The 21,958-nt window shown below is 47.4% G+C and overlaps 1 protein-coding gene across 1 annotated transcript in view; it reads right to left on the bottom strand.

Moving 5' to 3' along the window:
- The window catches only part of LOC147114106 (organic cation/carnitine transporter 2-like), a 97,074-nt gene extending 79,794 nt beyond the window's left edge, over window positions 1-17,280 (bottom strand). Inside the window, exon 1 of the mRNA XM_085996187.1 lies at window positions 16,813-17,280. Within this exon, the coding sequence (XP_085852313.1) occupies window positions 16,813-17,202 (390 nt within the window). The 5' untranslated portion in view covers window positions 17,203-17,280. The remainder of the gene's footprint in view (window positions 1-16,812) is intronic.
- Between the last annotated feature and the right edge of the window lie 4,678 nt (window positions 17,281-21,958).

Genomic DNA, 21,958 nt, shown 5'->3' with positions numbered 1-21,958 from the left:
GTTGCTGCAGTGCCTCTTGTAGATGGTACACACTGCAGCCACGGTACGCCAGTGGTGGAGCGAGTGAATGTTTAAGGGCTGCTTTGTCCTGGATGGTGTTGAGCTTCTTGAGTGTTGTTGGAGCTGCACTCATCCAGGCAAGTGGAGAGTATTCCATCACACTCCTTACTTGTGCCTTGTAGATGGTGGAAAGGCTTTGGGGAGTCAGGAGGTGAGACACTCACCGCATAATACCTAGCCTCTGACCTGCTCTTGTTGCCACAGTATTTATGTGGCTGGTCCAGTTAAGTTTCTGGTTAATGATGATCCCCAGGATGTTGATGGTGGGGGATTCGGCGATGGTAATGCCATTGAATGTCAAGAGGAGGTAGTTAGACTCTCGCTTGTTGGAAACAGTTATTGCCTGGCACTTCTGTGGTGCGAATGTTACCTGCCACTTATCAGCCCAAGCCTGAACGTCGTCCAGGTCTTGTTGCATGCGGGCATGGACTGCTTCATTATCTGAGGAGCTTGAATGGTGCTGAACACTGTGCAGTCATCAGCGAACATCACACTCTTGACTTGTTCCTTGTAGATATTGGAAAGGCTTTGGGGAGTCAGGCGGTGAGACACTCGCCGCAGAATACTGAGCCTCTGACCTGCTCTTGTGGCTGGTCCAGTTATGTTTCTGGTCAATGGTGGCAAGCCGATTGGTGAGGACGAGCTCAAGTGCATTTTTCCCTCGTGTTGGCTCTCTCACCACCTGCCACAGTCCTAGTCTGGCAGCTATGTCCTTCAGGAATTGGCCAGCTCGGTCAGTAGTGATGCTACCGAGCCACTCTTGGACATTGAAGTCCCCCACACAGGGTATATTCTGTGCCCTTGCTACCGTCAGTGCTTCTTCCAAGTGGTGTTCAACATGGAGGAGTATTGATTCATCAGTTAAGGGAGGGCGGTAAGTGGTAATCAGCAGGAGGTTTCCTTGCCCATGCTTGACCTGAAGCCATGAGACATCATGGGGTCCGGAGTCAATGTTAAGGACTCCCAAGGCCACTCCTTCCCGACTGTATACCACTGTGCCACCACCCCTGGTGGGACAGGACATACCCAGGAGGAGTTTGGGACATTGGCTGAAAGGTATGATTCTGTGAGTATGACTATGTCAAGCTGTTGCTTGACTAGTCTGTGGGACAGCTCTCCCAATTTTGGCACAAGTCCCCAGATGTTAGCGAGGAGGACTTTGCTGGGTCGACTGGGCTGGGTGTGCCGTGGTCATGTCTAAAGCCCGTGCCGAGGTCGATGCCCGATGGTCTGTCCAGTTTTATTCTTGTTATTGTTTTTCGTAGCGATTTGTTACAACTGAGTAGGCCATTTCAGAGGGCAGTTAAGAGTCAACCACATTGCTGTGGGTCTGGAGTCACATATAGGCCAGGCCAGTTAAGGACAGCAGATTCCCTTCCCTAAAGGATAATAGTGAATCAGTTGGATTTTTACAACAATCCGATAGTTTCATGTTCAAGTTACTGATGCTAGCTTTCTATTCCAGATTTATTTAATTAACTGAATTTAAATTCCCCAACAGCCATGGTGGGATTTGAACTCATGTCTCTCAGATCATAAGTCCAGATCTCTGGATTACTAGTCCAGTAACATAACCACTATGCCACCATCCCCGGTAGCTAGCTGGCTCCTCCTCCTCCTCCGGAGGTGGTCCCGTAACTCGTGGTGCAAAGGGCTGCGCCCTCATGATGGCCAAGTTGTGGAGGGTGCAGCAGTTCTCCACGAAATGGGACACCCACTCCGGTGTGTACTGGAGAGCTTCTCCTGCGCGATCAAGGCAGCGGAACCATTGCTTGAGCACCCTGATGGTCTGCTCGCTGATGTACCTCATAGCAGCATGGCTCTCATTATATGAGTGCTGGCCACGAGTAGTGGGGTTGCGGAGGGGAGTCCTCAGCCAGGTGTAGAGCAGATAGCCCTTGTCTCCGATCAGCCAGCCTCGGGTTTGACTTGATGGCTGGAAGATTGCTGGCACACCAGACTGGAGCAGGATGCAGGCATCATGACTGCTGCCAGGATACTGGGTATTCACCATCATGATGCATCGGGCGTGGTCACACACCAACTGCACATTAACTGAGTGGTAGCCATTGCAGTTACGGGACTTCTCAGGATTGGTATGCGATGCCTGCTAAGCCACGTGTGTGCAGTTGGTAGCATCCTGTGCCATGGGGAAGTTGGATATCCCAGCAAAGCCACACACGCACTCCTCCTGCTTCTCTCTGTTCAGAGAGAAGACAATGATGTCCCTTTGCCCAGAGTACAGAGCCTCTGTGACCTCCCGGATGTAGCGATGGACAGCAAACTGGGAGATGTTAGCTATGTCTCCTGCTCCAGACTGGAAGGATCCGGTGGTGAAAAAATTAAGGGCCACGATGCACTTGAGCACCACTGGGTGAGCCGTTGTTGCCCTGCACTTATGCTGCAGGTCTGATTGCAGGAGGTGGCACAGATCTGTGACCACCTCCTTGATGATGCGGAACTTCCGAATATACTGCTCCTGACTTACGCGCAGGTAGGAGAAGTGCTCTCAGAAGACCCTAGGTGGGTAAGGAGTCCTGCTGAGAACCCTCCTGCCCATTCTCCTCCCCGCCCCGTGAGCATCTTGTCCTCATCTTCGCTGCCTCCGCTCAATCTCCCTGTCATACTCGAGTGCAAGTAGAGCCCCATGACTGGGAGCAAGTGGTGTGAGCAGAACTCTTTAAATGAGAAGCAAGGCGTTCTCCACTTGCAGCAACACTCCCCGTTACCTCAGCAACTTTAAACAACTCTAGAAAGCTCCAAACAGTTGTACAAACTGTTGATGATCCCTTTAAATAGCGCTGGTGGGGGGTCTTTCCTGCTGCTGAATGCATGGTCAGCTGGATATGTTATTGAGAGGGCATTAAATGGAGCGGTGACGTCTAAAATGGCAGATCATGCATCAAATCAGCATTGTACACGCATTGATGTCACGACCAGCCTCACTTCTATTTCTGCAGCGAGCACAGGCAACGGCAGCGCTACCAACCTTCCCAAAATGGTGGCCGCCACAGGACCCACCAGAAGCGGGCAGAAGCTAGGCGGCCGCCATTCTTTCTTGGATGGGAAGCGTTATTATCTGTTTCTAACCTTGTTGTGGAATGTGTAGGAGACATCAGATGGGTGCTGGGCTTGAGACAGTGAAATTGATTGGCAAACGGACCCAAAGCAGGCTAAAGGCCCTACAAGAATTGATAACTGAGCACCTTCACACGGACTGCAGCGGTTCAAGAAGGTGGCTCACCACCACCTTCTCAAGGGCAATTAGGGATGGGCAATAAATGCTGGCTTTGCCAGCGATGCCCACATCCTATAAAAACAAATTTTAAAAAATGTATATAAGTCGTGACTGAGATTGTATATGCTATAATATTATTGGAACGAAGACTGGACCATTGAAGTGGTAGCAAGGCCATTCGACTTTGATCACCTTGGAACCTTGTCAGTGTAAGGTTGTATCTCAATGTCTTGTTAGAATGTTATAATCATACTATTGTATCTTTATTTCTTGTAATATAGCTTCTTAGTAAACCTTCCAGAACAGAAACACCTTCCAGCCTCTTTGTTTAGAGACTGAAACTTAAACAATTTTTTTCCAAAGCTGCATATAAAGCCCACAAATCCTGAAGTTAATTAATATAGACTTTGGATATAATGATTTATGTCAAATCATCTTAGGGTCTTATCGCATTGTTGAAATAATTTGGAACACTGTAATTACTGCACAATATACAGCTACTCATTCCTGAGGATCACCTGCAGTACCACCAAAAGCTGGTGGAGTTAAACGCCTTCCAAAGTTGACCCCTTCAAGTCCCCTTCTTTCTTAAAGTTCATAAATGATGGAAGAGAAGCTAAAAGTTAAAGAAAATTCAAGGACTCGCCCTGGCTGCCCTCAGCCTGTTTCACCTCAAAATCAAGTAAATACACCATATGGTGTGGTACTGAGCCAAACAGGTCAAGAACATCTCAGGTTTGATTCTTTGTTAATCTTGAGTTTTCTAATCTCTGTCATGTTAATGATGCAGTACTCCAATTGGTACAGTGTTAGGTGTCAGCCTTTGGCTCAGTTTTAGCACTCTCCCCAGAGTCAGAGGGTCATGAGTTCGAGCCCCACACCAGAGGTTTAAGCACATAATCCAGCTGACACTTCAGTACAGAACTGAGGGAGTGCTGCACCATCAGAGGTGCTTTCAAATGAGAGGTTAAGCTGAGATGCTGCCTGCTCGCTCAGGTGAACATAAAAGAGTCCATAGCACTATTCGAAGAATAACAGGGAGTTCTTCTGGTCTCAGACAATTATTATCCCTCAACCAATATCACTTTTTTTAAATTGCTGTTTGTGGGATCTTGCTGTGCACAGATTGGCTGCTGCTTCTCTACACTATTCCAGTGACTACACTTGAAAAAGTACTTCATTTGCTGTGAAGCACTTTCGGATGACCTGAGGTTGTGAAAGGCGCTATATAAATGCAAGTTCTTTCTTACTTACTGGGCTAAGGAAGAAATAAATCGGTCAGTATTCTGATTCTTGATTGCTCTACAGTTACTCTACTGGAAAGTGTGTGCATGGACACTGATTGAGAACAGGCTTGTCTGTGATGTTTGCCCCACAGTCTACTTGCTAAGAGTCATTATCTAGGTCCAAGTGTCAAAAATGCCCCCTTGGATGAGGACTCCCAAATTCCATGAAATTGTAATCACTTGCTATACATTGCACCACCTGCGCTGCTCAAACTGCCATGGTGGCAGTGTGGTCCTTAGCACCAAATCTCACCTTGGTCTGTCTCCTATTCCTCTGGCATTTTCTCCTATTTTGTGCACCTCACCTTGTTCCAACCCGCTCACCTCTCCTTGAAAATCGTTGGTCCCTATCACCCACCCAAGCCCCACCCCAAGTTTCTCACAAAGCAAGGTGGTTGTGGTGATTGAAGGTCAATCATCACAGCCCCAGGACATCGCTGCAGGAGTTCCTCAGGATAGTGTCCTAGGCACAAACATCTTCAGTTGCTTCATCAATGACCTTCCCTCCAACATAAGGTCAGAAATGGGGATATTTGCTGATGACTGCACAGTGTTCAGCGCCATTCACAACTCCTCAGATAATTAAGCAGTCTATGCCCGCATGCAACAAGACCTGGATGACGTTCAGGCTTGGGCTGATAAGTGGCAGGTAACATTCGTGCCACAGAAGTGCCAGGCAATTAATATCTCCAACAAGCGAGAGTCTAACCACCTGCCCTTGACATTCAATGGCATTACCATCACCGAATCCCTCACCATCAACAGCCTGGGGGGCCACCACTGACCAGAAACTTAACTGGACCAGCCACATAAATACTGTGGCAACAAGAGCAGGTCAGAGGCTAGGTATTCTGCAGCGAGTGTCTCACCTCCTGACTCCCCAAAGCCTTTCCACCATCTACAAGGCAGAAGTAAGGAATATGATGGAATACTCTCCACTTGCCTGGATGAGTGCAGCTCCAACAACACTCAAGAAGCTTAACACCATCCAGGACAAAGCAGCCCGCTTGATTGGCACCCTATCCACCACCTTAAACATTCACTCCCTCCACCACCGGCCTACCGTGGCTGCAGTGTGTACCATCTCCAAAATGCACTGCGGCAACTCGCCAAGACTTCTTCGGCAGCACCTCCCAAACCCAGGACCTCTTTCACCTAGAAGGACAAGGGCAGCAGGCGCATGGGAACACCACCACTTAGAAGTATATCGCCGATCCTTCATTGTCGCTGGGTCAAAATCCTGAAACTCCCTCCCTAACAGCACTGTGGGAGTACCTTCACCACACTGACTGCAGCAGTTCAAGGTGGCGGCTCACCACCATCTTCTCAAGTGCAATTAGGGATGAGCAATAAATGCTGGCCTTGCCAGCGACGCCCACATCCCATAAAAAAAATAAAAGAATATTCTCTCTCCTTTCCTCCCTCAGTATCTGAACTGAGTAACATCTCATCCTCGGCGATTTCAACCTCCATCTCACTCACCTTGCCCTTGGATGTCTGAGTTCACTGCCCTCCTGTCCTCCCTTAACCTCTCCCTCCATAATAAACACTCCTACCTATATTCACGGCCACTTCCTCAACCTTGCCATCTCCCATAGCCTCTCTATTCCTATCATCTCAATCACAGACAAGGCCTTCTCTGATCATAACTTTGTATCCCTCACCACTCACTTCCCCCTTCCTTCTGCATCTGAACCCTGAAAAAATTCTCCCGGTAGTAACTTACAATGGCAGTTTCAAACTCCCAACTGTTTAGCCCTTGACCCTCCATTCACTTCAATACTTCTGCAGCTATCAATCTGCTCAATCACACCCGCACCTATGCTTTTGATGCCCATGTCCCCAGCAAAACCCTAGTCAGACCCTATCTTCGAATCATTAAGTCCAAGGGGTGCAGTCATGAATGTATGTGGCACACAATTGGTTTAGCCATTCATTGCCACATCTGGCTGTATCGCATTTAGCACATTCGGGCCCTCTTGCCACCCCTACACCTTCCACCCTCACCTCCAACAGCAAGTGCAAGGAGCGCATGGACTTCTTTGTCACAGTGCTGAGGGAGTGCTGCACTGTCAGAGGCGCCGTTTTTCGGATGAGATGTTAAACTGAGGCCCCGTCTGCTCTCGCAGGTGAACGTAAAAGATTCCATGACACTATTTCGAAGAAGAGCCGGGGAGTTATCCCCGGTGTCCTGGCCAATATTTATCCCTCAATCAATATAACAAAAAAAAACAGATTATCTGGTCATTATCACATTGCTGTTTGTGGGAGCTAGCTGTGCGCAAATTGGCTGCCGCGTTTCCCACATTACAGCAGTGACTCCACTTCAAAAGTTCTTCATTGGCTGTAAAGCACTGGAGATGTCTGGTGGTCGTGAAAGGCACTATAGAAACGCAAGTCTTTCTTTTTTTAAGATTGACACCATCTGTTCAGCTGCCTCTGCCACTAAGTCAAGATTCCCCAAAGGTTCTCCCCTGCCCTAGCCCTGAACTCGTATCCTTCTCTAGGTTCTCACCTATCTCCCATCATTCCCTCTCCAAGCTCATTTTATCCATGAGAACCACCTCCTGCTCACTTGACCTTATTCCCACTAAACTGCTGACCACCCAAATTCCCTTCCTTGCCCCCATTTTAGTTGATATTGTAAACGGTCCCCTCTCCTCAGGTACTTTCCCCATCCCATTCAAATCTTCAGTCATCAACTTCCTCTTCAAAAGAATCACCCTTTAACACTCTGTCCTGGCAAACTATTGCTCCATCTCCAGCATCCCTTTCCTCTCCAAAGTCCTGGAATGTGTTATCGACTCTCAAATCCCTGCCCATCTTTCCCTCAACACCATGTCTGAACCTCTCTAATCAAGTTTCCTCCCCAGCCACAGCACTGAAACACCCGAATCAAAGTCACCAATGAAATACTCTATGTCTGTGACCATAGTGCACCATCCCACCTCATTCTTCTCACCTTCTCTCCAGCCATTGACATGGTTGACCACACCATCCTCCTCCAGTGCCTTTCCTCTGTCATCCAGCTGAGTGGAACTGCACGCGTCCCGTTTAACTATTACCTATCCAGTCATAGCCAGAGAATATCCTGCAATGGCTTCTCTTCTTGCCCCGCACCATTACCTCTTGAGTTCCTCAAGGATCAATCTTTGGTGCAGTCCAATTGCTCATCTACATGCTGTTCCTCGGAGACATCATTGGAAGATATGACATCAGGTTCCACATGTACGCTGATGACACTCAGTTCTGCCTTACCACCACCTCTCTCGACCCCTCCTGTTGTCAGACTGCTTGGCTTGTCCGACATCCAGTCCTTTGGGAAGACGAAAGCCATTATCTTCGGTCTTCCTATTTGACCTTCCAAAACTATATCCTCTCCATCACAAAGACCGTTTGCTTCCACCTCCATGACATTGCCCGTCTCGACTTCTGCCTCAGCTTATCTGCTGCTGACATTCTCAGCCATGCTTTTGTCAACTTCAGCCTCGACTATTCCGATGCTGTCCTGGCCGCCTCCCATCTTCCACCCTCCATAAACTTAAGCTCCTTCAAACTTTGCTGCCCGTATTCTAACTCACACAAATTCCCACTCACCCAGCACCCCTGTGCTCGCTGATCTACATTGGCTCCCAGTCCACCAACATCTCAAATTTAAAATTCTCATCCTCATGTCCAAACCCCTCCATGGCCTTACTCCTCACTATCTCTGTAACCTCCTCCAGTCCTACAACCCTCCGAGAACTCTGCGTTCTTCCAAGTCTAGACTCTTGTGCCTCCCTCACTCTCGTCACCACACCATTGGCGTCCGTGCCTTCAGCTGATTATGCTCTAAGCTCTGCAATTCCCTCCCTTAACTTCCCCATCTCTCCGCCTCTCCCGCTTCCTTTAAACTTACCCCTGACCAAGCTTTTAGTCACCTGCCTTAATATCTTCTTCTTTGGCTTGGTGTCAATTTTTGTTTTATCACGCTCCCGTGAAGCTCCTTGGGACATTTTTCTACATTAAAGTTGTGTAACGGCAAGTAGTTGTTGCTTGTATCCATGTATGACATCCTATGTGACTGTGACCTTGGTAACCTATCCCTCCAACCAGTATTTTGTTCTGAGTACTGCTAAGGGAGATGGATCATCTGGGGAGTGCAGCCAGAGTCAAGTTCCAAGCACCATGGGTGGCTCAGCTACACGGGGCCGGGGGGGGAGAGGAAAAAGAGTGGAAGAGCAATAGTGGTAGGGGATTCAATAGTTAGGGGAGCAGACAACCGTTTCTGCAGCTGTAGACGTGACTCCAGGATGGTATGTTGCCTCCCTGGTGTTAGGGTCAAGGATGTCACTGAGCAGCAGCAGGACACTCTGAGGGGGGAGGGTGAACAGCCAGAGGTTGTTGTCCATATCGGTACCAACGACATAGGCAGAAAGAGGGATGAGGTCCTGCAGGCAGAGTTTAGGGAGCTAGGAGAGAGATTAAAAAGCAGGACCTCAAAGGCAGTAATCTCTGGATTACTCCTGGTGCCACGTGCTAATGAGTACAGGAATAGGAGGATAGAACAGATGAATGCGTGGCTGGAGAGATGGTGCAGAAGGGAGTGCTTTAGATTCCTGAGGCATTGGGACGGTTTCTGGGGAAGGTGGGACCTCTACAAGCCAGACAGATCACACCTCAACAGAGCCGGGAACAATATTCTCGCGGGAAGGTTTGTTGGTGCTGTTGGGGAGGGTTTAAACAGATTGGCAGGGGGATGGGCACCAGCATATAGGAGTAGAAAAGAGGAATAATGTGCATAAAAGAGTGAGTGTGTTGGATAGTACTAGAAAAGATAGTACTAGAGGTGGTAATAGTACCACATTAGATAGGAGCAGACTAAGAAAGACTATGAAAAATTCAAAAATGGGTTTAGAATGCATGTACGTAAACGCACAAAGTGTGGTGAATAAGGTTGGTGAGCTACAAGCACAATTAGCAATGTGGCAATATGATGTTGTGGCAATAACGGAAACAAGGCTTAAAAACGGTAAGGACTGGGCACTTAATATTCAAGGGTACAAGGTGTTCAGAAAAGATAGGGAAGGAAAACAGGAAGTTAGGGTGGCAGTGCTGATTAAGGAAGACATTGTAGTGTTGGAAAGGGAGGATGTTCTTGAGGGGACAAGGACAGAATCCATTTGGTTAGAGCTGAGGAGCAAAAAGGGTATGATCACGCTATCGGGGGTATTCTATTGGCCTCCAAATAGTGAGATGGAGGTAGAGGAGCAAATCTGCAGGGAAATCGCAGAGATATACAAAAGCTATAGAGTGGTGATATTGGGGGACTTTAATTACCCAAATATCGATTGGGATAATGCTAGGGTAAAGGGAAAAGAAGGGGAGGAATTTCTGAAATGTATTCAGGAGAATTTCCTTGACCAATATGTTCTTGGCCTAACTAGGAAGGAGGCATTGCTGGATCTTGTGCTGGGGAATGAGCTGGGCCAGGTCAGCCAAGTGTCTGTGGGAGAACACTTGGGTACGAGTGATCATCGTATCATAAGACTTAGATTAGCAATGGAGAGGAACAAGGAACAATCTAGAGTAGAACTTGTACGAAAGACTGGTATTAGAGATTCTTAGTAGATGGGAATCATATATGTATAAATTCAAGTGTAGCCATTGACCAGCTAATCTTACCCATGATTCTCTGTGAGTATGGAAATGTTAAAGACTGTTTGAATGTAGCCACAAAGACAGTTAAAAAGCCGTTTTGACTAAGCTCAGATAAAAAAATGCCACAGGCTGCGAGTGAAGGTTAAATTGTTAAATAACATATTATAGCACTAATAACATATTGGCCCGCATTTTCCGATCCCTACGGGTGTGTACGAGCTGTGTACACACCCGTAGGGACATCGGAAATGCTGGTTTCAGGCATGCACAGCGTATGTGCTGAAAACCTGCATTTCCGATCTGTCAAGCATCCTCTTGACAGGTCGGACGCTTGCCCTGGAGAAGGGCCTCTGCGGGTGGGGAGAGTTCCGCTTTCTGCAGAAACTCCGCTCGCTGAAATCACTTAGAAATCTTACGCCTGTTTAAAAAAGTAAAAAATTTTAAAAAAATTCCACTCATTTATACTTTAAAAAATACTTTTAAAAAAGGTAAGTTTATTACGTTAAATGGTATTTTTTTTTAATTAAATTTTTGTTTAAAATATTTAATTTAATGTAATTTTAACTCATTTTAAAAATGTGATGTTTTAAAAAAAAATAATTTAATGTTTTGATGTCTTTTTTCAGTGATCCCCATTCATACTTTTGACAGGTCTATCTGTCAAAAGTATGAAGGGGGATTCCCTTCTCCCATTGGCTGGCCTGGCCCACGTGATCCCAGGGACGTTTGCGAACCGCATGCGCCCCTGGGATACGTGGGCCCTGCGCATTTCGACTGTGGAGAGACCCAGGATTGGAAATGGCCGCACCTCGGGAGCCCTCAGGCAAGGGCAGAGATTTTTTCCCGATAGGAGGCATCCGCACACAGGAAGCCTCCTATCGGGAAATTACGGGCTATCATAACGCTAAGTAGGAATTAGAGTTCGCTTAACAAACTCATTGCAAAGATATCTGAAAGATAATTAATATAAAAGATGTAAAATGAAAGAGATCTAGTTAAAGTATCCATTTGGTAGATCAAAGTGAGATAGTCTGAACACTGTCAAGATAAGGGAGACAGCTCTGGCATTGGCCCCTTGTTAATAGGCCGTATACTGCTTGTACTGGAAGATAGAATAAGAGAGATAAGATAAGTTTCAATAAAGTGAAGAAACGTATAATCAAGATAATGATGAAACAGAGTAGAGTTATTGGAAAAGTTACTGAGCCAGGAGGAGTCAAGATGCTACTCTTAGTCTGAGTGACAGATGGTATTTTGACCATTAGAACCTATGAAAAAAGGTGATATGGACACTGGCCAAATGAAGTATTGATAAGAAAAGGCTTAAAACCCCGATACGAAAAGAATAACTTCACACAGAACTATTGCGAAGGCAAAGGAACAGATTGATGACGACGTCACCTGTGTCCGAGGGGTGCCCGAGACCAAGGGCTGCGATGCGAGCTACGCGTTAAAACTATCGCCTTTTGTTAAGTATATTTACGCTGTAAGCTTAATAAATCTTGATCTATTGCTCAAACATAATGGCCCAGAAATTAGTGTCCCAACGCGCGAGTAAGCACCGTGTGCTCACGCGTGGGACTGATGGAATTGCCGGTTTTCTGCATGCACAGCACATGCGCGGCAAACTGGCATTTCCGATCCTCTGAACCAAAGGGTTCAGAGGTCGAACGCGTGCGCGTATGAGGCAGCGTGTGCGCGTTGAACTTCCTTTTTTTTTCCAGGTTTGCCCGTGCGTGAAGGCCTCCACTTTTTACACTTGAAAAAAACAGACGTAAGGACTTAATTTTAAAAGGTAAGTGGTCTATTAATTAAAATTAGAATTCTTTTTCCACAGGTTTATTATTTTTAAAGACTTTACAGTAAGGTAAGTGTATTTTTAGCCCCGATTTTTTATAAAATAATATTTTTCAATAATTTAAATTATTGTTTAAAATAGTTATTTAAAGTTATTTATAGTTCATTTAAATAGTGTGATTTTTTTTAAATTTTATTTCAAGTTTAAGTACTGTTTGGGCACCCGGAGTTTTCATGAGTTTGACAGTTCTTACTGTCAAACTCATGAATGAACTTTTGCATCCTCCGATTGGTTGCCCAGTGCTCACATGATCCCAGCCGACGCATCGCACTAAGTACGCCGCTGGGTCACGCAGGCACAGCGCGCCGGGAGCTGAACCGGGCCACAGACAGGAAATCCACGCAGGCCCAGGCTTCAACTGCCGGCGCGCTAGTTAAGTGTAGGTCGGGGGCTTGCACCCGCGGGAAGCCCCCGACACGAATTTCTGGGCCAATGGATGCTGTATATTTGTGTCTTGTCCAAAAACTCTGATGGATCGTTTAAGATCTTACAAACTTCTAAACTGGAATAGGGCTAACTTCAATGGGATGCGAAAGGATCTAGCCAGGGTAAAATGGAACCACAGACTGACAGGAAAAACTGTAACAAAACAATGGGTGATCTTTAAGGAGGAGATGTTGCAAGTATAGGCTAGGTACATTCCAACAAGAGGGAAGGGTAAGGGGACCAAAGCAAGGACTCCTTGGATGACGAGGGAGATGGAGAAGATGATGAAACAAAAAAAGAGGGTGTATGGTGCATGTCAGGTGAATTCTTCAAGGGAGAACTAGAATAAATACCATAAGTTGAGAAGGGATGTGAAGTTGGAAATGAGATTGGCAAAGAGAGAATATGAGAGTAGAATGGCAGTTAACATAAAAGGGGACACAAACATTTTCTACCGGCATGTAAACAGTAAGTGGGTAGTAAGATGGTTGTGCTGGTTGAAGGTCAATCATCACAGCCCCAGGACAGCGCTGCAGGAGGTCCTCAGGGCAGTGCCCTAGGCCCAACCATCTTCAGCTGCTTCATCAATGACCTCCAACATAAGGTCAGAAATGGGGATATTTCCTGATGACTGCACAGTGTTCAGTGCCATTCACAACTCCTCAGATAATGAAGCAGTCCATGCTCGCACGCAACAAGACCTGGACGACTTTCAGGCTTAGGCTGATAAGTGGCAGGTAAAATTCACGTCACAGAAGTGCTAAGCAATGAATATCTCCAACAAGTGAGAGTCTAACCACCTCCCCTTGACATTTAATGGCATTACCATCGCCAAATCCCCAACCATCAACATCCTGGGGATCACCATTCACCAGAGACATAACTGGACCAACCACATAAATACTGTGGCAACAAGAGCAGGTCAGAGGCTAGGTATTCTGCGGCGAGTGTCTCACCTCCTGACTCCCCAAAGCCTTTACACCATCTACAAGGCACAAGTAAGGAGTGTGATGGAATACTCTCCACTTGTCTGGATGAGTACAGCTCCAACAACACTCAAAAAGCTCGACACCATACAGGACAAAGCAGCTCGCTTGATTGGCACCCCATCCACCACCTTAAACATTCACTCCCTCCACACCAGCGCACCGTGGCTGCAGTGTGTACCATCTACAAGATGCACTGCAACAACTTGCCAAGGCTTCTTCGGCAGCACCTTCAAAACCCGCGAACTCTTCCACCTAGAAGGACAAGTGCAGCAGATGCATGGGAATACCATCACCTCCAAGTTCCCCTTCAAGTTACACACCATCCTGACTTAGAAGTATATTGCCAATCCTTCATTGTCGCTGGGTCAAAATCCTGGAACTCCCTCCCTAACAGCACTGTGGGAGTACCTTCACCACACGGACTGCAGCGGTTCAAGGTGACGGCTCACCACCACCTTCTCAAGTGTAATTAGGGATGGGCAATAAATGCTGGCTTTGCCAGTGACGCCCACATCCCATAAACAAATTCAAAAAAAGAGACGGGGTGGGGCCTAATAGAGAGACAAAGAAGGCGATATATGCTTAGAGGCGCAGGCCAAGGATAGAATACTCAATGAGTACTTTGTATCGGTGTTTACTAAGGAGGTGGATGCTGACAAAATATCGGTAGAAGTGGAAAAGGTAGAAGCAATGGAAGAGGTGAAAATTGATAGACAGGATGTACTAGAAAGGCTGTGTATGCTTAGAGTGGACAGGTCACCTGGTCTACATTCCACATGGCTTGCATCCCAGGTTCCTAAGGGAATTGGGGGAGGAGATAGCAGAATGGCTTGCCATAATTTTCCAATCTTCCCTAGATGTGGGGGAAGTGCCTGAGGATTGGAAAGTGGCAAATGTACACCATTGTTCAAGAAAGGGTGTAAAGAGAATCCTAGTAACTACAGGCCGGTCAGTTTAACATCAATAGTGGGTAAAGTTTTAGAAACAATAATCAAGGAAAAAATTAACGGGCACTTGGAGAGGTTTAAGCTAATTAAGGAGAGCCAACATGGATTTGTAAAAGGCAGAACATGTTTGATTAATCTAACTGAATTTTTTGATGAAGCAACAGGGAGGGTTGATGAAGGAAATGTAATGGATTTTGTCTACAGTACATGGATTTTAGGAAGGCATTTGACAAAGTACCACATAGAAGGCTGGTTAACAAAATTGAGGCTCATGGAATAGGTGGGTCAGTGGCAGCTTGGATAAGGAATTGGCTTAAGGACAGAAAACAGTGAGTTGTGGTAAATGGCTGTTTTTCAGACTGGAGGATGGTAGACAGTGGTGTTCCCCAAGGGTCAGTGCTGGGGCCACTACTTTTTTTGATATATATAAATGAACTGGATGTTGGAATACAGAGTAGAATTTCTAAATTTGCTGATGACACCAAACTTGGGGGTGTGGCAAACCGTGAGGATGATACCAATCGACTACAACAGGACATAGAAAGGCTAGCAGAATGGACAAACAAGTGGCAGATGGAATTTAATACAGAGAAGTGTGAGGTGATGCATCTTGGCAGAAGGAAAAGGGAGAGGCAATATACACTTAATGGCACATTTTTAAAGAGCATGCAGGGACAGAGGGACCTGGAAGTTAATGTGCATAGGTCCCTGAAGGTGGCAGGACATATTGAGAGTGTGGTTAACAAAACATATGGGGTCTTGGGCTTCATAAATAGAGGTATTGAGTACAAAAGTAGAGAAGTTATGCTGAACCTTTATAAAGCGCTGGTTAGGCCACAACTGGAGTATTGCATCCAGTTCTGGTCACCACAGTTTAGGAAGGATGTGAAGGCCCTTGAGAGGGTGCAGAGGAGATTTACCAGAATGGTTCTGGGGATGGGGGATCTTAGCTACAAGGGCAGGTTGGAGAAGCTGGATTTGTTTTCATTAGAGCAAAGGAGGTTGAGGGGTGATTTGATAGAGGTGTACAAGATTATGATGGGTTTGGATAAGCTAGACGGGGAAAGGCTGTTCCCACTAGTTGATGGTACAAGGACTAGGGGACACAGATTTAAGGTTTTGGGCAAGAGATACAGGGGGGATGTGAGGAAATAAAATGTAACGCCGCGAGTGGTGATGACCTGGAACTTGCTGCCGACAGAAGTGGTGGAAGTGGAGACAGTCAATGTTTTCAAGGGAAGACTGCATAGGCACTTGAGGGAAATAAACTTGCAGGGCTACGGGGATAGAGCGGGGGAATGGGACTGACTGGATTGCTCCATAGAGAGCCGGCACGGACTTGTTGGGCTGAATGGCCCCCTTCTGTGGCGTTATGACTCTATGGGCTAAAAATTCAGTTTGGGGCGCCAAGCTCGCCTGGGCGCCGGAATTACCGCTGCGCGCGGAGCCACTTGCGCCATCGGGATATTCAGTTTCTGCGCCCCAAATGGAAGTGGGCCGCTAAACGAGGCTTCCCGCGCCCCGCTTGGGGCGCTGAAACTGAATATCGGCGTGCAAAGTGCCGCAGCGCCACCCGCTGCGGCACGGCACGCTGCGGCACTGCAGGCCTTCCTCCCACTGTTAAGGGGGAGGTGCCTGCAACAGCGCGATCCCCGCTCGCGAGTGCCGGCAAATGAGCCCGGCACCAAGGAGAAGTGCCGGGCTCTCGGGAAACAGACGGCAATGCCGCGGGGGGGGCGGGTGTAGGAGGCCGGGGACGGAGGTGCGGGCAGGCGGCCGCCGAAAAAGCGGCCGGCCGCACCTCCACCTTAACTAGCGCCACTACCGCCACAGGTTGGCCCCTGTGTACCGGTCGCTATTTGCGGCCGGCGCGGAAGAGGCGGGCGCGACCTAATATGGCGTTCGGGGCGGTAGCGGGGCGCTGCGCACACCAATGACGTCATCGGTGGCGGCGCAGCGCTACAGGCTAACGCCGCCATTAGCGCCCCGCTAAATATCGCGGTGGTTGTGGCCAGTGGCGCTAAAGCCTTTGAGTGGCCTCTTTGGGCGCAAACTGGTGGCGCAGGCCACTGAATTTCTAGGCCTATGACTCTATAACTGGAGCAAGATTAAGGTTGGAGGGGCAAAAGGTTAGAGACAGGTGTTAAGGTTCAAATTTCTATTGTTTATAGACCCAAAGAAAGATATTAAAATATATCTGGTCCGAGGCCATGCAAGAGAAATAATTGCAACTGCCTGGTCATGTTTGGATTAAAATGTACGTGTTCATTTTATTTTGAAAACATCTGAATATATTCCAGTGATCCTCACAAACTATTCTCAGGCTAACTATTGCCGGTGTGACCACTGCACCCCTTCAGACACATACCTCGGTGACGATGGTGGAGATGTACTGCTCCTTACTGTACTCCCATCCATCCAAACAGGGCTCCTGTTCTACCTCAGACATATTGAAGGAATCTGCGTCGGGAAATGTCTCCGAAAGATTCATTATCACGTCCAACCGGTACCGTCTGCATTTGCTGTACTGGAGTTTGCCTCTTTCTTGCACCAGAGGGATCGTCCGATTCATCCACGCTTCACTGAGATTGAGATTCCCGGGAATTAAGCAGCGATGCTCTGGAACGTCCCCGACGAAAACTATGGACACTCCACCGAAACCATTGGGAAAGACACTGAGGCTCAAAAGGAAGAAGATGAGCTTCTGGAAGGGTCCCCATTCTCCCAGAAAAGCGGTAATTTCATCGTAATCCCGCATGTTAGTTGCAGCGGGAGGACAGGCAGCGATTTTCTTCCGTAAAACTGCAGCAATTGGCCGAAGGAGGGCAGACCAGAAACTTGCAGAACTGCTTTATTTCAAAGTCTAAATAGTAATCCAATCTTCACCCGACACTGTCTCCGCCCTGTACTCTTAAAGCGGAATCCTTTAGTAAACAACCTGTTTCAGCACTGAAATGTTCTTATTCTTTAGGCAGGAGAAGCTATTTGTTTTTCTCTATGAAACAGAAATTATCACAAAGTGCAAATTCTGTTTACATATTTACTGCTGACAAGAATTTATTCAATTAAATGCTTGTTGCATTAAATATATCTGTTGGGCGTGGTGTGCGTGGGATATGCAGGCAGCCAAATCATTCCATCAATGCAGGTGCGATATTCAATATATATAACAAAGTACATGGTCCATGTCTCTGAGACATACAGCAGGGCGGGTATTGTGGTGTATGTAACCGTTCCACCTTTAAGAGAACTATTTTAAGAGTTGCACTACTTTACCTTGGCTGCTGTATACTGTAATACCGGTGGTGACCACATATAAGTGCTGTGTAATGATTTATTGGGCAGTTCCGCCCTGACCTTCGCCTAGTAAAGACCTGTTAAAAGTTACTCTTGTGGTCTGTGTAGTAATTCTCATTATAACACACAGACTTAACAGTGGCGATGAGTACGATCTTACCCTGCGGCAGAGATACATCCAAGGCAGTTTAACGGGCGTCGAGAGGAGGCATCCGCCCTCATCATTCTGCTGAGAGAAGACTCGGGTCTGCAGAGCAAAGGAAGAATTCTGACACGAAGCCTTCCATCAGCAGCAGGCAGTGATCATCCCTTCTATCACGGTGGTGGGTAAGCCGATCAGCGACGAGCAGCAAGTCGGCCACGGTGGCTGTGAAGTAGGGGAGGGAAAAACGGAGGATATAAGGGCGGAGAACTCGACCACGGCCGGGGAAAAGAGCCGGACAGAAGTCGGGGCCAGAGGCGCTGAGACTGGGGCAGCGTAAGGCACGGGAGCCGCGGTGAATGCAAACGCAGCCGGTGCGAAAGACCGGGCTGCAAGTGGGCTGGGAGACGCAACAGCGTCGAGAGAGAGCTCGACCGCGACCGGTGAAAAAGGCCGGGCAGCTACCGAGGCCACGAGGCGCAGCGACCGGGTCAGCGTAAGGCGCGGGAGAAAATTTAAAAAACCGCGGAGAACTCAGCCGCAGCCGGGGGAAAGGACTGGACTGCAAGAGGGGCTGGGAGGCACGATTTGAAAACCGCTGGGGAGGGCGAACGCAGCAATTCGGCAATCGCCATTACAGCCAGCGGGGGAGAAAGGCAAAACGCGGGAAGCCGCCATTTTCGTAGGCGGGGGAAGAAGACAAGCGCGGGAAACCGCCATTTTGAAAAAAAAAATAAAAGAAAAATTTCTTTTTGTTTCTCAAGAAAGTTGCGAAGATGCCTAAGCGTGGTAACATCAACGATTTCGATCCCGATGTTGAAGATTGGACCACGTATGTAGAACGCATAGAGATATATTGTAAGGCAAATAAAATATCAGATGAAGATAAAGCACTAACCTTACTAAACTCAATGGGTGCGAAGACATACGGGCTATTGAAGCATCTTCTATCACCAGCTAAACCGGCGGATCAGACTTTCGCTAAAATTGTGGCTGTCCTGAAAAATCATTTGAACCCCACACCGCTGATGTTAGCGGAACGATTTAAATTTTATGCGAGAACGCAACTGAAAGAGGAAAGCAACGCGGAGTATTTAATTGAACTGCGTAAGCTAGCGAAATACTGCCAGTTTGGGGAAAGCCTGACAGAGGCACTGAGAGACAAATTCGTGTGTGGATTGTCGAAAGAAGGAACACAAAAGCGGCTGCTTGAAGAGAATGATCTTACACTTGATAAGGCTGTCTCTATTGCAGCATCGCACGAAGCCGCAGCGAGAGGCACTGCGGAAATGCAGCTGAAGGCAGCGGTACTCAGCGTAGATCAAATGGCTTTGGGTACAACGAAATGTTATCGTTGTGGAAAGACAACACACGATCAGAACCAATGCTGGTTTAAAAACCAGGAATGTAGAAAATGTGGCAAGCTTCGTCACATAGCTAAAGTATGCCGGTCAGGAAAGAAGACCAGCAACAAAAAGTCACCGCAGGAAAAGTGCAGAAAGGTACATAAGGTGGCTGAGAAGAGTTCGGATGGACAGAATTCGGATTCAGACTCCAACAGCAAGGAACTGGGTAGTCTGAGAATTCACAATGTGAGTAAGGAAGCGGACCGACAAACTATCTGGGTCACACTGCAGATAGCAGGAGTCCAAATGAAGATGGAATTGGACACCGGATCGGCGTTGACGGTCATGAATAAGCAAGATTACAAAAGGTTATTCAAACATATTCCCCTACGGGATACGAAGATAGTATTGCAGACATACACGGGGCAAAGAGTATACCCCATCGGGAAGATAAAAGTCAAGGTGGTACACAAGGGCAAAGAACACCAAGGAATGGACTTATATGTACTACCTGAGGGAGATCCACCACTTCTGGGATGGGAGTGGATCAGGAAAATAAATATGGACTGGCACTCCCTAAACGCAATAACGGTAGATTCCGGGAAAAAAGATGTCAAACCTGAACGATTGTCCAGAATATTGGATGAGGCTAAAGAGGTGTTTCAACAGGGACTGGGAACACTGAGAGGAATTAAGGCAAAAATCAAGATTGCAGAACATGCAAACCCAAAATTTTTCAAAGCCAGACCGGTACCTTATGCGATACGACCTGCTGTGGAAGCTGAGCTGGAAGGGCTAGAACGTTCAGGAGTACTGTCTAAGGTGGACTGGAGTGAGTGGGCCACGCCCATTGTTCCCGTCATGAAGCGTTCATCGAGTAACAAGCCAGGGGAACCGGGGAAGGTCCGCATCTGTGGAGACTTCAAGATCACAGTTAATCCGGTGCTTCACACGGTGCAATATCCGCTTCTGCGGATTGAGGATATCTTTGCTTCATTGTCTGGCGGGAAACGCTTCACCAAGATAGACCTGGCGCAAGCGTACTTACAGATGGAAGTTGAGGAAGAGTCGCGCCAGTATCTCACAATCAACACGCACAGAGGCTTGTATCGATATAATAGACTGGTTTTTGGAGTGGCTTCGGCTCCAGCAATTTGGCAGAGGGCCATGGAGCAGGTATTACAGGGAATTCCAAGCACTCAATGTTACTTGGATGATATCCTGATTACAGGAGATGACGATGAGGAACACCTTGCAAATTTGAAACTGGTGCTCACCAGGTTGAAGGAATATGGCCTTTGAGTTAATCGCCAGAAATGTGAGTTCTTTCAGAAACGGATCTCGTACTGTGGTCATGTCATTGACCAGGAGGGGCTGCACAAGTCACCTGACAAGATCGAAGCTGTTGTGAAGGCTCCCGCTCCGGAAAATGTATCCCAGTTGAGGTCGTTCCTAGGGTTGATTAACTATTACCATAAGTTTCTGCCAAATCTATCCACGGTGCTGCACCCGCTGAATGCTCTTTTGCAGAAAGAAGTACCATGGAAGTGGAGCGAGGACTGTAAGAAGGCCTTTCGCAAAAGCAAGGCATTGATCACCTCAGAGGAAGTGTTGGCTCACTTCAACCCAACGCTACCTATTCGTTTAGCTTGTGATGCTTCTCCTTATGGTATTGGAGCAGTACTCTCACACAAGTTGCCAAATGGCTCGGAAAGGCCAGTCGCATTTGCATCCAGATCATTGACCTCCGCTGAGCGCAACTATGCTCAGATAGATAGGGAGGCTCTCAGCCTAGTGTGGGGAGTTAAGAAGTTTAATCATTACCTGCAGGGCCAGAAGTTTACACTGCTGACAGACCACCAGCCGTTGGTATCCATATTGAACCCTAAAAAGGGCGTTTCCATTATGACAGCGCAAAGGCTACAGAGGTGGTCCCTTTTCCTAGGGGCACACCAATATGATATAGAATACAAAGGATCAAAACAGCATGGGAATGCTGACGGTTTATCGCGCCTACCGTTGCCAACGGTAGAAGAGGCGCCTACAGTGGACCCAGTGGAGATGTTCCACTCAACCATAGTGGAATGTCTACCAGTAACAAATTCTACGATCGAAAAGGAAACAAGAAATGACCCGACTCTCTCACGAGTCTACGATTTAACGGTGAAGGGATGGCCAGCACATGGCGAACCACTGTTGCCAGCATTCTCGCAAAGAAGAGAACAGCTGTCAGTGTGCCGAGGAACTTTGATGTGTGGATCCAGAGTGGTGATTCCACCCAAACTCCAGCATAAAGTGCTAAAGGAGCTTCACGAGGGGCATCTGGGTGGAGTGAAAATGAAGAACCTAGCCAGAGCGTTTGTGTGGTGCCCAGGTATCGATGGAGACATCGAAGAAATGACCAAGAGATGTCTAGGATGCCAGAAGGTCCAAAACACCCCACCACAAGCTCCTCTACATCCATGGGAGTGGCCCTCATCTCCATGGCAAAGGGTACATATCGACTTTGCTGGTCCATTTATGGACTCAATGTTCTTAATCGCGGTGGATGCACACTCCAAGTGGCCGGAGGTAATAAAGATGTCCTCCACCACCACGGAAAAAACCATCACAGTATTAAGGACCATATTTGCCAGGAATGGGCTGCCTGAACAGATCTGTTCTGATAATGGACCGCAATTTGTGTCCGAAGAATTCAGGAAGTTCTTAAAAAACAATGGGGTTAAGCA

This window comes from Somniosus microcephalus, chromosome 8 (assembly GCF_052327205.1).
Source record: "Somniosus microcephalus isolate GS21.2 chromosome 8, FLI_Smic_1.0, whole genome shotgun sequence".
Classification (NCBI taxonomy): domain Eukaryota; kingdom Metazoa; phylum Chordata; class Chondrichthyes; order Squaliformes; family Somniosidae; genus Somniosus; species Somniosus microcephalus.
This window is presented reverse-complemented; position numbering and strand designations above follow the sequence as displayed.